The 12,188-nt window shown below is 42.9% G+C and overlaps 1 protein-coding gene across 3 annotated transcripts in view; it reads left to right on the plus strand.

Moving 5' to 3' along the window:
• The window catches only part of RIC1 (RIC1 homolog, RAB6A GEF complex partner 1), a 117,297-nt gene that overhangs the window by 45,928 nt on the left and 59,181 nt on the right, over positions 1–12,188 (plus strand). For all 3 annotated transcript variants that reach the window (XM_038769488.1, XM_038769489.1, XM_038769490.1), the window contains exon 3: positions 835–914. In XM_038769488.1, coding sequence (XP_038625416.1) covers positions 835–914 — 80 coding nt within the window. The remainder of the gene's footprint in view (positions 1–834; positions 915–12,188) is intronic.

Consider the following 12,188-nt stretch of genomic DNA (forward strand, 5'->3'; position numbering starts at 1 on the left):
TTCAGTTTATAGATGCTCTGTCCTAAGAGTGGAGTTACTTTTCATTTGTCCTTATTAATTTTAGCCTTTATCACATAGTTGCTTTGAAAATTTAGGTTAATCTTTATACCATAAATTGCTCTAATTTCTTATAGTTTTCAGAGAATGCGATCCAGTTATTTTAAAATTTTTTTGTAAAGAATTGACTGTTAAATAATAGATCTGTGTTAATTTGTCACGTTATTTCCAAAGAACTGCCATAGTACTTGTAAAAACAGTATAGTAGAAAAGAGTGTGTGAACCTAAGCTAACTAGGGAAGAAAAGGTCAGGTAGCTGAATCAACCTGTATGCTAGCCTGCCCAAGTTACCCAAATCCCAATTTTATCCCAGCTTTTACCTGAAGTGGCCCTAGACTAATTTAGTTGAAATGATCAGGTTTTAAATATACCTTATCTATCATATTAATTCATATTTGATTTGCATTTCTAAAAGTAAAGATTAAGAGAAAATGTACTTTCATTTTTGTTATACAAAAGCATACATAATTTCAAGAGTAGATTCCAACATAAGTGGTGTTGATTGAACACTTTCAGTGTGCAAAGCACTGTACTAAACATTTGGGAGAGTTCAGTATAACAAAATTGGTAGACACGTTCCCTGTCTACAATGAGCTTATAGTCTTCATGCAACTGCTTCATTTAGGAAAGATACTCTTTCTTTAGAGGCTTGTTTTTTTAGTGTAATGATAGGAAAAGAAACGACTACATGAAAACAAAATGCACAAGAGTGTTTGAAAAGTGTTATCAATATATTCATATTCTTATACCGCCACTAATAATGTTTCTCTCTTTCAGACTACAAATGGCTATATCTTATTTTTTCAAATTGTAACAGCAAGAGGGGAGAGGTACCTTTATGAGCCTGTGTATCCCAAGTAAGTTTGCTTCTGATTGTATTTTTTTTATCTTTGTGTATTTGAATCATTCAATGCATCTGAGTTGGCAAGAAGAGATTCAAATAAGCGTAGGGTATTTCTGCTAATTTACTTGGGGATTTTTCAATAAATGCATTTGTTATGCAGAAGCCTTTGGGCATTTTAATGACATTAAAAAAATCTTGTCCTTAATGTTTACAGGAAAACTGATATATTTGCAAGTTTTTAGTGAGTTATGACTGTTGTATATCTTTGAATAGAAAAGCAGTCTTTTAAATTTGACTAGATTATGCATCTTAAACTGTATTGAATTCAAATCTTTAGTGCCTAGTTCTGACATTCTCTACCTCATAAAACGTACAAAACTTGAGCCACTTTAATTTCAAAGATTCCAGTTAACTGTACCAGATGTAAGTTTATTAAAGAAAAATTTAAAAAAATGAGTTTCTCTCATAATTTAAATGTCCTATAAAGTTAGCTCTTTAAGATCTTCAGGTACAAAGGTATTGTAAACACCCATAAAAATCATAAGTGCATTCTAACTCACAATACTTTACTTCACCAAATCCCAGGAACTTCAACTTACATACCTTTCAAAATACAAAAGAACTGAACGATTTGGGTCATTGTCCCAGCGTGCCATTTTACTCCTAGGCAAGTGACTTGGGCAAGTCACTTAACTTCCCAGTTCCTCAGTTACCACTTCTGTAAAATGGGGATTAAGACTGTGAGCCCCATGTGGGACAGGGATTGGGTCTAACTTGATTAGCTTGTATCTACCCCAGAGCTTAGTACAGTGCCTGGAACATAGGCGCTTAACACATATCAAAAAAAAAAAGGTATTGCAGTCTTAAAACACTAGGTAACCATATAGTGCATTGCCTGCACTGGCCTATGCTCCTGTAATGGATAGGGTTGCCAAGTATATGACTGTATTGCCCCAACCATCCCCTGCCTTTTTAATGCTGTTTGTTAAGCACTTATTACGTGTTTAGCACTGTTCTGAGCGCTGGGGTAGATAGAAGTTAATCAGCTAGATACATTCCCTGTCCTGTATGGGGCTCACAGTCTAAGTAGCAGGGAGAACAGGCATTAGATCCCCATTTTGCAGTTGAGGGACAAACTGAGGCACAGAGAAGTTAAATGACTTGTCCAAAGTCACACAGCGGGCAAGTGGCTGAGCTAGATTTAGAACCCAGGTCCTCTGGGTCCCAGGTCCATGCTTTATTCCACTAAGCCACCCTGCTTCTCCTGTTTTTCCCTATTTTCATTGTCTCTGCCCCTTGTCCCTGAGGCATATCAGTGTGCAGAAGTGCCACCTATTTGAGTGGCCTTGCTACCTTGACATGAAAAAAAAATCAATCAATTCTGCCCGTAGCTGTAGTTATTGTAGAGGTTGAAGACGGATAAACAAGTGGGAGGGAGGTTTGCCACAAAACTGACCACAGAGTACTTTTAATGGTTGTCTTTTTTTTTTGTAACACATCCACCCATGGCTGTCCTTCATATTTCAAGGTGACACTGCTGACAGTGAAATCCTATCCATGCCTGTGGGTGTTGCCAAAAAGACTTAAGCAAGACTGTCACACTTTCACTTTTTGCGTGCACATAAAGAGTGTTCCTTTCTGGGCTGATGCTTATGTGTCCTAACTATTGTATCAGTGGCATTTGAGTGCCTTCAGTGTGTAGAGCACTGTATTAAGCCCTCAGAGGAGTATACCAGCACCAAAATACACATCCCCTGCCTTTCGGGAACTGAAAATCAGACAGGCAGAAATAAATCATTTGCAAGTTATCGGAACAGGGTGAAGAGCAAGATTTTTACAGAGCCAAGTAGGAGTTTGGATGAAAAAACCGGTTAAGTAATTTAACGTGCATTCTTATAGTCAAATAGAGACAGGCCATACAGTCCTGCACATAGTTAGTACTCAGTAAATGCCATCAATTGATTGATTCTGAGTACTGGGGTAGATACAATTTAATCAGGTCAGACGCAGTCCCTGTCCCACATGGACCTCACAGCGTAAGTAGGATGGGGGGAGAACAAGCATTGCATTCCCATTGTACAGATGAGGAAACTGAGGTACAGAGAAGTTAAGTGACTTGCCCGAGGTCACACAGCAGGCAGCTGGCAGAGCTGGGATTAGAATCCAGGTCTTTGGACTCCCAGGCTCATGCTCTTTCCACTTGGCCACTCTGCGTCTTATAGAATCATCTTATCTTATGCTGTCGGGCCATCTCTGACCCATAGAGACACCATGGACACATCTCTCCCAGAACGCCCCACCTCCATCTGCAGTCCTTCTGGTAGTGGATCCGTAGAGTTTTCTTGGTCAAAATTTGGAAGTGGTTTACCATTGCCTCTTTCCGCGCAGTAAACTTGAGTCTCCTCCTTCGACTATCTCCCATACTGCTGCTGCCCAGCACAGGTGAGTTTTGACTTGTAGCATTCATTCATTCATTCAATCATATTTATTGAGCGCTTACTGTCCACTTGGGAAGTACAAGTCGGCAACATATAGAGACGGTCCCTACCCAGCAACGGGCTCACAGTCTAGAAGGCTGATTGCCTTCTGCTCGCTAGCCACTGCCCAAGCTAGGAATGGAATGGGTATGCTCTGCTTGACTATCCCTCCCGTAGTCCAGACTGGCTCTCCAGGTGCAACCCTGGAAGGGGCGTAGAATCAAAGCATCATAGAATTCTCATGTTGGGATCCAGTTGAATGGAATGCAAAAAAGTAAATTCAAATAGAGATTTTGAAACCCTCCCGAACTAAGATGTAAACCAGAAAACTCCAAATTAGGTCATCAATGCCTAGAGGTGTCCACTCCTAGCTGGACTCCTAGCTTCACTTATCTCACTCATTCCAGAATTTCCAATCAGGGCAGAGAAGTCTCGTGAGTGGTGGCTTTCTGGCCAACTTGCTCTTTGAAGCCTGCCCTCTCCCAGCCCTCATCCACAGAGTGCTAGAGTGGGCTGTTGCAAAAGGGAGCATGGCCTAGTGGAAAGAGCCCGGGCCTGAGAGTCAGAAGGACCTGGGTTCTAATCATGGCTCTGCCACTTACCTGCTGTGCGATGTTGGGTAAGTCCAAGTCGCATAAAAGGGACCACTCCTGCTGTCCAGGTTCTATCGGCTGTGGCCGTAGCTACCACCGTCACAGAAATGACCCAGCTCCATTGCTACAGCCACAGGCCCCAGTCCCCCGGCAGCAGTGGCCTTGCAGGGAGCCCACCCACCGCTACAGCAGCAACCCGAAAGCGCTGGCCCCTATCCCGCCCCTGCTGAACCCCACCGCGTTTCCAACTGGAAAGTAACTTGATGCAACCCTCCCCTACCTAAGAGGATCTGAAGTGAAATAATGTGGTGGTCACGTTTCGACCATAAACCAGTATCTAAAAAGAATCAGAGAACGATAGAGGTTCCAGCCTTATGCGGGAGATTGAAGCGAGGGATGTTGGGGATGAGAGGGTTAACATTGAAGGGGAAACTGAGTCTGCAGAGGAGATGGAATGATAGATTTAAGGTGGCACAAGTTAGACTAGGTTGGGAAAAGGTGTGGAGAGGTAGAGATAAAATAAAGTAGAAATGTAAGACCAGCACATGCAAACCAAGGGACTGAATGCTTGTTGCGGGCAGGGAACATGTTTACCAACTTGTGTTGTACTCTCCCAAGTGCTTAGTATAATGCTCTGCACACAGTAAGCACTCAGTAGATACGATAAATGAAGGGGTTGTAAGCACTAGCGCAAGTGCAGTGGAGAAAGTAGCACATGGGTTGCTCTTAGCTCTACCCACAAACCGTGGCCCTGACTAGACACAGATCATGGCCCAACATACGGGGCGATTGGAGGAGGGATGGAAGAGGAGGAGCTGAGATGATGGAGAAGGCACTGACGAGGACAAGGTGTGGCCAAGAAGGATGTATAGCGGGGGACAGAGGGGGTTGAAACCTTGGTATTTTGGGCCTGTAACACATGCCTCTCAGGACTGCAGCCTGAGTAAGAAATCTTGGGTACTGACGGAGTCTGCCAGTGGACTCTGGCGAGAAATATCTGTTCATCCGAAACCCGGACTTTCTTCTCTGCCTCAGCGAAGGGCTCATTGGGGATTTGGCCTAACATTGGGCTGTGCCATGAGAAGTGGTCAGGCATTCTTCAGCGTTTGAATACCGGGAAAAATTATTTGAATTTTTGCCATCTGGCAGTTTATATTTAGCATTCCTCCACACAATGATCATGCCAGCCACATTTTTTTTAACTCCCTGCTGGAGTAAAGAGTTGAGCTGACTGGATATATGGTTGTTATATAGATCCTTGTTTGAGAAGGAAGCTAGGGCCAGGGCAGAGGTACAAGGCAGGAAATAGATAATAATAATTATGATATTTGTTAAGCGCTTACTATCTGCCAAGCACTGTTCTAAGGCGCTGGGGTGGATACTAGCAAATTGGGTTGGACACAGTCCCTGTGCCACGTGGTGTGGGCTCACAGTCTCAATCCCCATTTTACAGATGAGGTAACTGAGGCACAGGGAAGTGAAGCAACTCGCCCAAGGTCACACAGCAGACAGGTGGCGGAGCTGGAATTAGAACCCACGACCTTTTGGCTCCCAGGCCCGTGCTCTATCCACTATGGCATTGCAGAAGACAGCCACTCTCATTTGCTCCCTCCTTTTGTCTGCTCTACAATCTCAGTGGAATGTCAGGCTAGGACTGTATCTGTGGGAGGAAATACTGCTTTGCTTAAAGGGGAGACCCAGTAGCTTTAGAACCGTGGGCTACTTCCATCTTCCTCCACTGTCCTGATTTTAGCCTACAGACAGTTACCAACAGAGGGAGTCTAAAATTAAGCGTCATTTTAATGACAAGCAAGAAAGTCAAATGAAGGATACAAAGATCATCATCGATGGTATTTATTAAGAACACAGTGAGGGGGACGGGCAGGTTAATCCATTGTGTGCCTAGTTTATGCAGTACTTGGGAAAGTGCAAGTATCCTCTTACCTTCCTTCTCCCCTCCTCTCCTTTCCATCTCCATTTTTCTTCTCCTCCCCCATCCCTAAACTTATTTTTATATGGTCCACGTTTAGCCACCCTCATTTTAATGTTACAAAAATTAGGCAGTAACTGGGGCTACTCTGCATGTAAATACCATACTTGTCTCCTCCGTTTTAGATGGTGCCAGATTAAATTTGAAATTTAACACACCCCCTTTTGGTAGTTTAAAGATCACTGTACTTTTTTAAAACATTAATGGTAAAGGTTGGTTTTGGTGAACGTTTGAACAGTCCTTTGAATTCATTCATTTGTTCATTTGATCATATTTATTGAGCGCTTACTGTGTGCAGAGCACTGTACTAGGTTCTTGGGAAGTACAAGTTGGCAACATATAGAGATGGTCCCTACCCAACAACGGGCTCACAGTCTAGAATCATTCTTGAATCATTCTGGACCAAGCAACGCTGTCATATACAAATACTTTAGCAAATCCTTAACTCATAGCTAAAGTAAAATAGTGAAGACCCAGGTAATGTCTTTCAGATTAGGGGGCTTGATGGTTATCCTCTCCCAATTCTCCAGGTGCAATCCTGGCATCCGATTTGGAGTTAGGGAGAGAGGGACTCCTGCCTCCCTTCAGCCCTGTCTAGTTCTTGAATCACAAATTGTATAGTTTGAGTTGAGAGAGGAAGACCCAGCCTTCTTGCTCCTCCTAATCAGCCTGCACAACTCCTCATCTTCCTCATTTTCCTTCCTTCCTCCTCCTTTTTGATAATAATAATAATAATGGCATTTGTATTGTGGTATTCTGTGTTCTGCACACAGTAAGTGCTCAATAAATACGACTGAATGAATGTAGTAAGCTCTGGGAGAGATACAAGGTAATCAGGTCAGACACAGTCCCTGTCTCACATGGGATGCCCCGTGTAAGTAGGAGGGAGACTGGTATTTTATCCTCATTTTGCAGATGAGAAAGCTGATGGACAGAGAAGGTGAGTGACTAGTCCAAGTTGCACAGTAGGCAAGTGGCGGAGCCTTTGTTCATGGGAACACGTGTTTTTTTCTAACTTTGGTTGATCCTCGAGATCCTTGTTTTTGATTAGAATGGAAAACTAGTTTGCACTTGCCCTGTCTCTGGGGACTTACCCTTTCTCCTCTAATTCTCATCAGGGAAGGTGAAGTGGTGGAGGTACCCATAGTCTGTGAGAATTAAACACCTGCCTGATTATCACCTGGGGGCTATGTGGCCAGTACGGTCCTTCAGAAGAGAAGCCAGACTCCCTCTGGTTTGGTGTAGAAAATGTCTGGTCAGGCACTTGGGGGCTGGAACTTATACCCGGCTGGTGCTGGTGCAGGCTGCCATAGCCTGCCGTGAGTAGGAGCTAAACTGAGATTTGGGGATAAGGTGTGGCCACCAAGGCCGTAGTTCCCATGCCGTAAAGCCCTGGGAGCAGATTTAGCAACCAACAGCCATGAGGATCAGTTTAGTGCTGGTGCTCTCTCCCTCTCCTTCTGTCCCTCTCCCTCCCTCCCTCCCTCCCCTAATTGGACTGGCTCAACTCCCCGCCACCACTGCCACAGTTGCCATGGCACCATTTCCGCTTCCCCTCCCCCCAAATTTATTACTTCTCCCCTCACATAATACTCTTTCTCCTGCTGTTCAGATCATCTGTCTAGAAGAATACAAGTTGCTACCTACAGTAAGTATCCTCACAGTTCCTCCTCAAGCAAAATTCACATTGAAATCTAAATAAAAGGCAATAGAGGAGGCACAAATGATTAAAACTTTTTTATATACCACTGCCTTATTTGGTTTCAGCTTGGCCTGGTTTCTTTGACCTGTGAGAAAATGCTTATTTACAGGGCAGCAGGACATCTCATTCTAATTGATGGGCCAAGCCCTTCTTCATAATCCAAATATGTTTATCAATCATTTATTGAGCACTTACTCTGTGCAGAGCACTGTAGTAAGTGCTTGAGACAGTACAGTGTAACAGAGGTGGTGGATACATTCCTGGCCTACAGTGAGTTTACAGTCTAGAGGAAGAGAGAGACATTAATATAAATAAATAAATTATGCATAGGTACAGAAGTACTATGGGGCCGAGGGAGGGGTGAATAAAAGGGGTGGATAGGTGTGAATCCAAGTGCAAAGGTGATGCAGAAGACAGTCGGAGAAGTTGACTTGGGGAAGGCCTTTTGGAGAAGATCAATCAAGCGTATTTATCGAGCATTTACCGTGTATGGAGTACTGTACTAAACGCTTGGGAGAATACAGTGTAGCAGAATTAGCAGACACGATCCCTTCCCATAGTGAGTTTACAGTCTAGAAGGGGAGGTAGACATTAATATTAATGTGCTTTTAATAAGGTTTTGAAGGCAGTGAGAGTGATCATCTGTCAGATATGAAGAGGGAGGTCGTTCTAGGACAGAGGCAGGACGTGGGCAAAGGGTCAGCAGCAAGAAAGACGAGGCCAAGGTACAGTGAGTTGGTTGGCATTAGAGAAGCACAGTGTGTGGCCTGGGTTGTAGTAGGAAAGCAGCAAAGTAAGGTAGGAGTGGGCAAGATGATTGAGTGCTGAGTTTCCGTTTGATGAGGAGTTGAATTTGCAGCCACTGGAGGTTCTTGAGAAGTGGGGAAACATGGACTGAATGGTTTTGTAGAAAAATGACCTGGGCAGCAGAGTGAAATGTGGACTGGAGTGGGGAGAGACAGGAGGCAGGGAGGGCAGCAGCAAGGAGGCTGATGCGGTATTCAAGGCGGGATAGGACAAGTGCTAGGATTAACATGATAGTTTGGATGGAGAGAAAAGAGCAGAGTTGAGTAATGTGAAGGTTGAACTGACAGGATTTAGTGACAGATTGAATATGTGGTTTGAATGAGAGAGATAAGTTGAAGATAACACCAAGGTTATGGGCTTGTGAGAGAGGTATGTATGTCAAGAGATCAGATTTTCTTCTTGAAAATAATTACGCCCAGTAATCTATGAACTTTTAAACTGGGCTAGAGAAGATAACTGTTTCAATTTCTAAATGAAATATGCATCCACACATCTAAAAATCGATTTAATGCATAGTGAGAAGCTTTGATTTCCTTCAGGGAGGAATCTTTTTAAGCACATGGACCCAGGGTGACTGATAAATGCTAACACCCCAAAATTACAAGTGCCTCTTGTGTCATAAAAAGGTGTGCATTAAATTTGGCCATGTTCAGAGTATAAATCAATTTTTTACTTTTCCTGAAAAGTTCGGCAGAAGTGCTTATTTAGTAAAAAAACAAAATATGGCTTTTGTTACGCACCTACTTTGTGCTAGGTGCTGAGAAAGGTTCCAGGTTAACTGATCAGGCACAGTCCCTGTCCTGGGGCTCACAATCGTAGCGTATTTACAGATGGGAAAACTGAGGCCCAAAGAGGTCAAATGAAAGGTCACCTAACTTGTCTGTGCTTCAGTTACCTCATCTGTAAAATGAGGATTAAGACTGTGAGTCCCATGTGGGACATGGACTGTGTCCAACCTGATTATCTTGTGTCTACTCCAGCACTTAGTACAGTGCCTGGCTCATAGTAAGCACTTAAGAAATACCACTTGAAAAAAAATGATTTGCCCAAGGTCACACAGCAAGCCAATGGCAGAGTTGGAAAAGGGTCCCAAGTCTCCTGACTCCCAGGCTTTGAATATATCAAAGAGCTTCCGAGAGTGAGGTTCATGATTCAGTCTTTTTTTGGGGGGGGGGGGCGGGGGGGGTTGCAGTTTTTTTTTTTTCAGCAATTAAATATTTCAGTTCATTTCTAAGAATTATAAGATTTAAAAAGCGGTCTAAAATGGAACTACTAGTATGGTGACCCGATTTGGGGGGCTCAAGTCAAGATAGGGGTAGGGTCTAAAAGGAGTGGAGGGGCTGGTGGCAATTCCAGCCCACACTGTATAAATAGACTTTCCAGACTGGCTGGAAATATATCATCCAGCACCGCCACAGCCCCTGGTGACCAATTCAGCCACTGCCATTATACGCATGGATTCCTTCCTGCCATCCCAACCAAAAATAGTAGGAACCGTAGTGAACCTGAGCTTAGACCTGTTGGAACAAGATGGGGAATCCTGGCCATCTCACTATAATTACTACGGTACTTGTTAAATGCTTACTACGTGCCAGGCTCTCTCCTAAGTGTTGGGGTAGAATCAAGATAGGTTGGACACAGCCCCTGTCCCACATGGGGCTCACAGTAGGAGGGAGGGCAGGTATTGAATCTCTATTTTACAGTTGAGGAAACTGAGGCACAGAGAAGGTTACTGACTTACCCAAGGTCATACAGCAAGCAGTTGGCAGAGCCAGGATTAGAACCCAGGTCCTCTGACTCCCAGGCCTGTGCTTTTTCCACTAGGGTACACTTGTCTTATCTTAATTTAAATTGCCATTGTTATTGCAGGTAAAAATCTGCAAACAATCTCTTAAGGTCATCTAGTCTCTGAAAACATTTTGTTCGTTTAGAAATGGACTTGAACAAGCTCTTGCGCAAACTACCACCATAAGTAAATAAAGTCAAATAGTTTGGGCTTTTTGCATCGACTTCCTTGGAGTTGAGCGTTTCTTGCTACACTTGCTACACTCCAGTTTAGTTCGTTGAAATTTTGCCAGATTGTGCTCGATATGAATTAATTTTTAATATTTAAAATAAGTTCAATGTAGAAATTACCTTTTCCTGATTGGTTTGGGCAACATGGTGTCTATAGAGATGAAACTTTGAATATACTGTGCAAGCCCAATTCTTCTGTCTCCTTTTTAACTTTAGTGTTTAGATTTTCCTATAAAAGTGTAGTTAAAAAAAAACCCTTACATTTTGAAAGTTACTCGTGGTCCCTTTGAAATGATAAATTAATGGGCAGAAATGAGGAAAAACTGTGATATTTCAGTTAAAAAATGCATTGGCAATAGGGATATTCTAGTCTAGTCTCCAGATCTAGTGCTGCTACTACTATACAATAATAATAATAATAATAATGATAATATTAATGGTATTTGTTAGGCACTTACTATGTGCCAGGCAGTGTACTAAGAGCTGGGGTGGATACAAGTAAATCAAGTTGGACACAGTCCCTGTCCCACATGGGGCTCCCAGTCTCAATCCCCATTTTACAGGTGAGGTAACTGAGGCACAGAGAAGTGAAATGACTTTCCCAAGGTCACACAGCAGACACATGGCGGAGCTAGGCCAGGTAGAATATAATGAGAATTTTAAAATGTGACCAGGGCATCACAAGTTGTGCTTGGTCTTCTTATGTTCACTTGGAATTTCCACTCATTTCAAGTGAAATTCTAAAAACTAATCAGAATTTATTCCAGTCCCCACTCTCCTAAAACAGGCAAATCTATACATATTTACCTCCCTAAATATGCCATATTTTCTGGTGCTGCACTTGGAAGTCATGGGGTTGTTTTTTATTCTCCTTTTCTACTGATTTGAACAAGTAATGATAGGGTTGAATTGGGCATTAGAAGTAGTTTCCATTCACTTCACTTCTCTATGCCTCAGTTCCCCCATCTGGAAAATGGGGATTAAGACTCTGAGCCCCTATATGGGAGAGGGGCTGTGTCCAACTTGTATCTACCCTACAGGTCAAAATGTCAAGCAGGATTGTTTCATCAGTGAAGGTTCATGTAGGAAAATAAAAACTGTTAAGGAAGCAAACCTGTGTAGACAGTCTCTTGCTTTTACTGCTTATTGTTAAACAAAATATGCTAGACACTTTTGCCCATTAGGTTGTTTCAGAACTTCATTCTTCTGTACTGTGATTCTTCCCTCTTCTTTTCACATTCTCAAGAGGACCTTTTTAGTCTAAAATCTTTCTGAGGTGCATTATTAATAATTATTATTATGGCTATGATATTTATGGAGAGAATATATTACTCTGTGCCCTAGAAGCCTTGGGGTAGATACAGGCTGGGTGGCCAAGTGGGCAGAGCACAGGCCTGGGAGTCAGAAGACCTGGGTTCTAATCCTGCCCCTGCCACTTGTCTGCTGTGTGACCTTGGTCAAGTCACTTAACTTCTCTGTGCCTCGGTTACCTCATCTGTAAAATGGGGGTTAAGACTGTGAGCCCTGTGTGGGACAGGGACTGTGTCTATCCTGAATTCCTTGTATCTACTCCAGTGCTTAGTACAGTGCCTGGCACATAGCGTCTAACAAATGCCACAGTTATTATTATTATTATTATTATTACAAAATAATTCATGGACACAGCCCACCCTTGGATAGCAAGCCTTCTTTTCTTAGCCTT

The sequence above is a fragment of the Tachyglossus aculeatus genome, chromosome X4 (assembly GCF_015852505.1).
Source record: "Tachyglossus aculeatus isolate mTacAcu1 chromosome X4, mTacAcu1.pri, whole genome shotgun sequence".
NCBI lineage: Eukaryota > Metazoa > Chordata > Mammalia > Monotremata > Tachyglossidae > Tachyglossus > Tachyglossus aculeatus.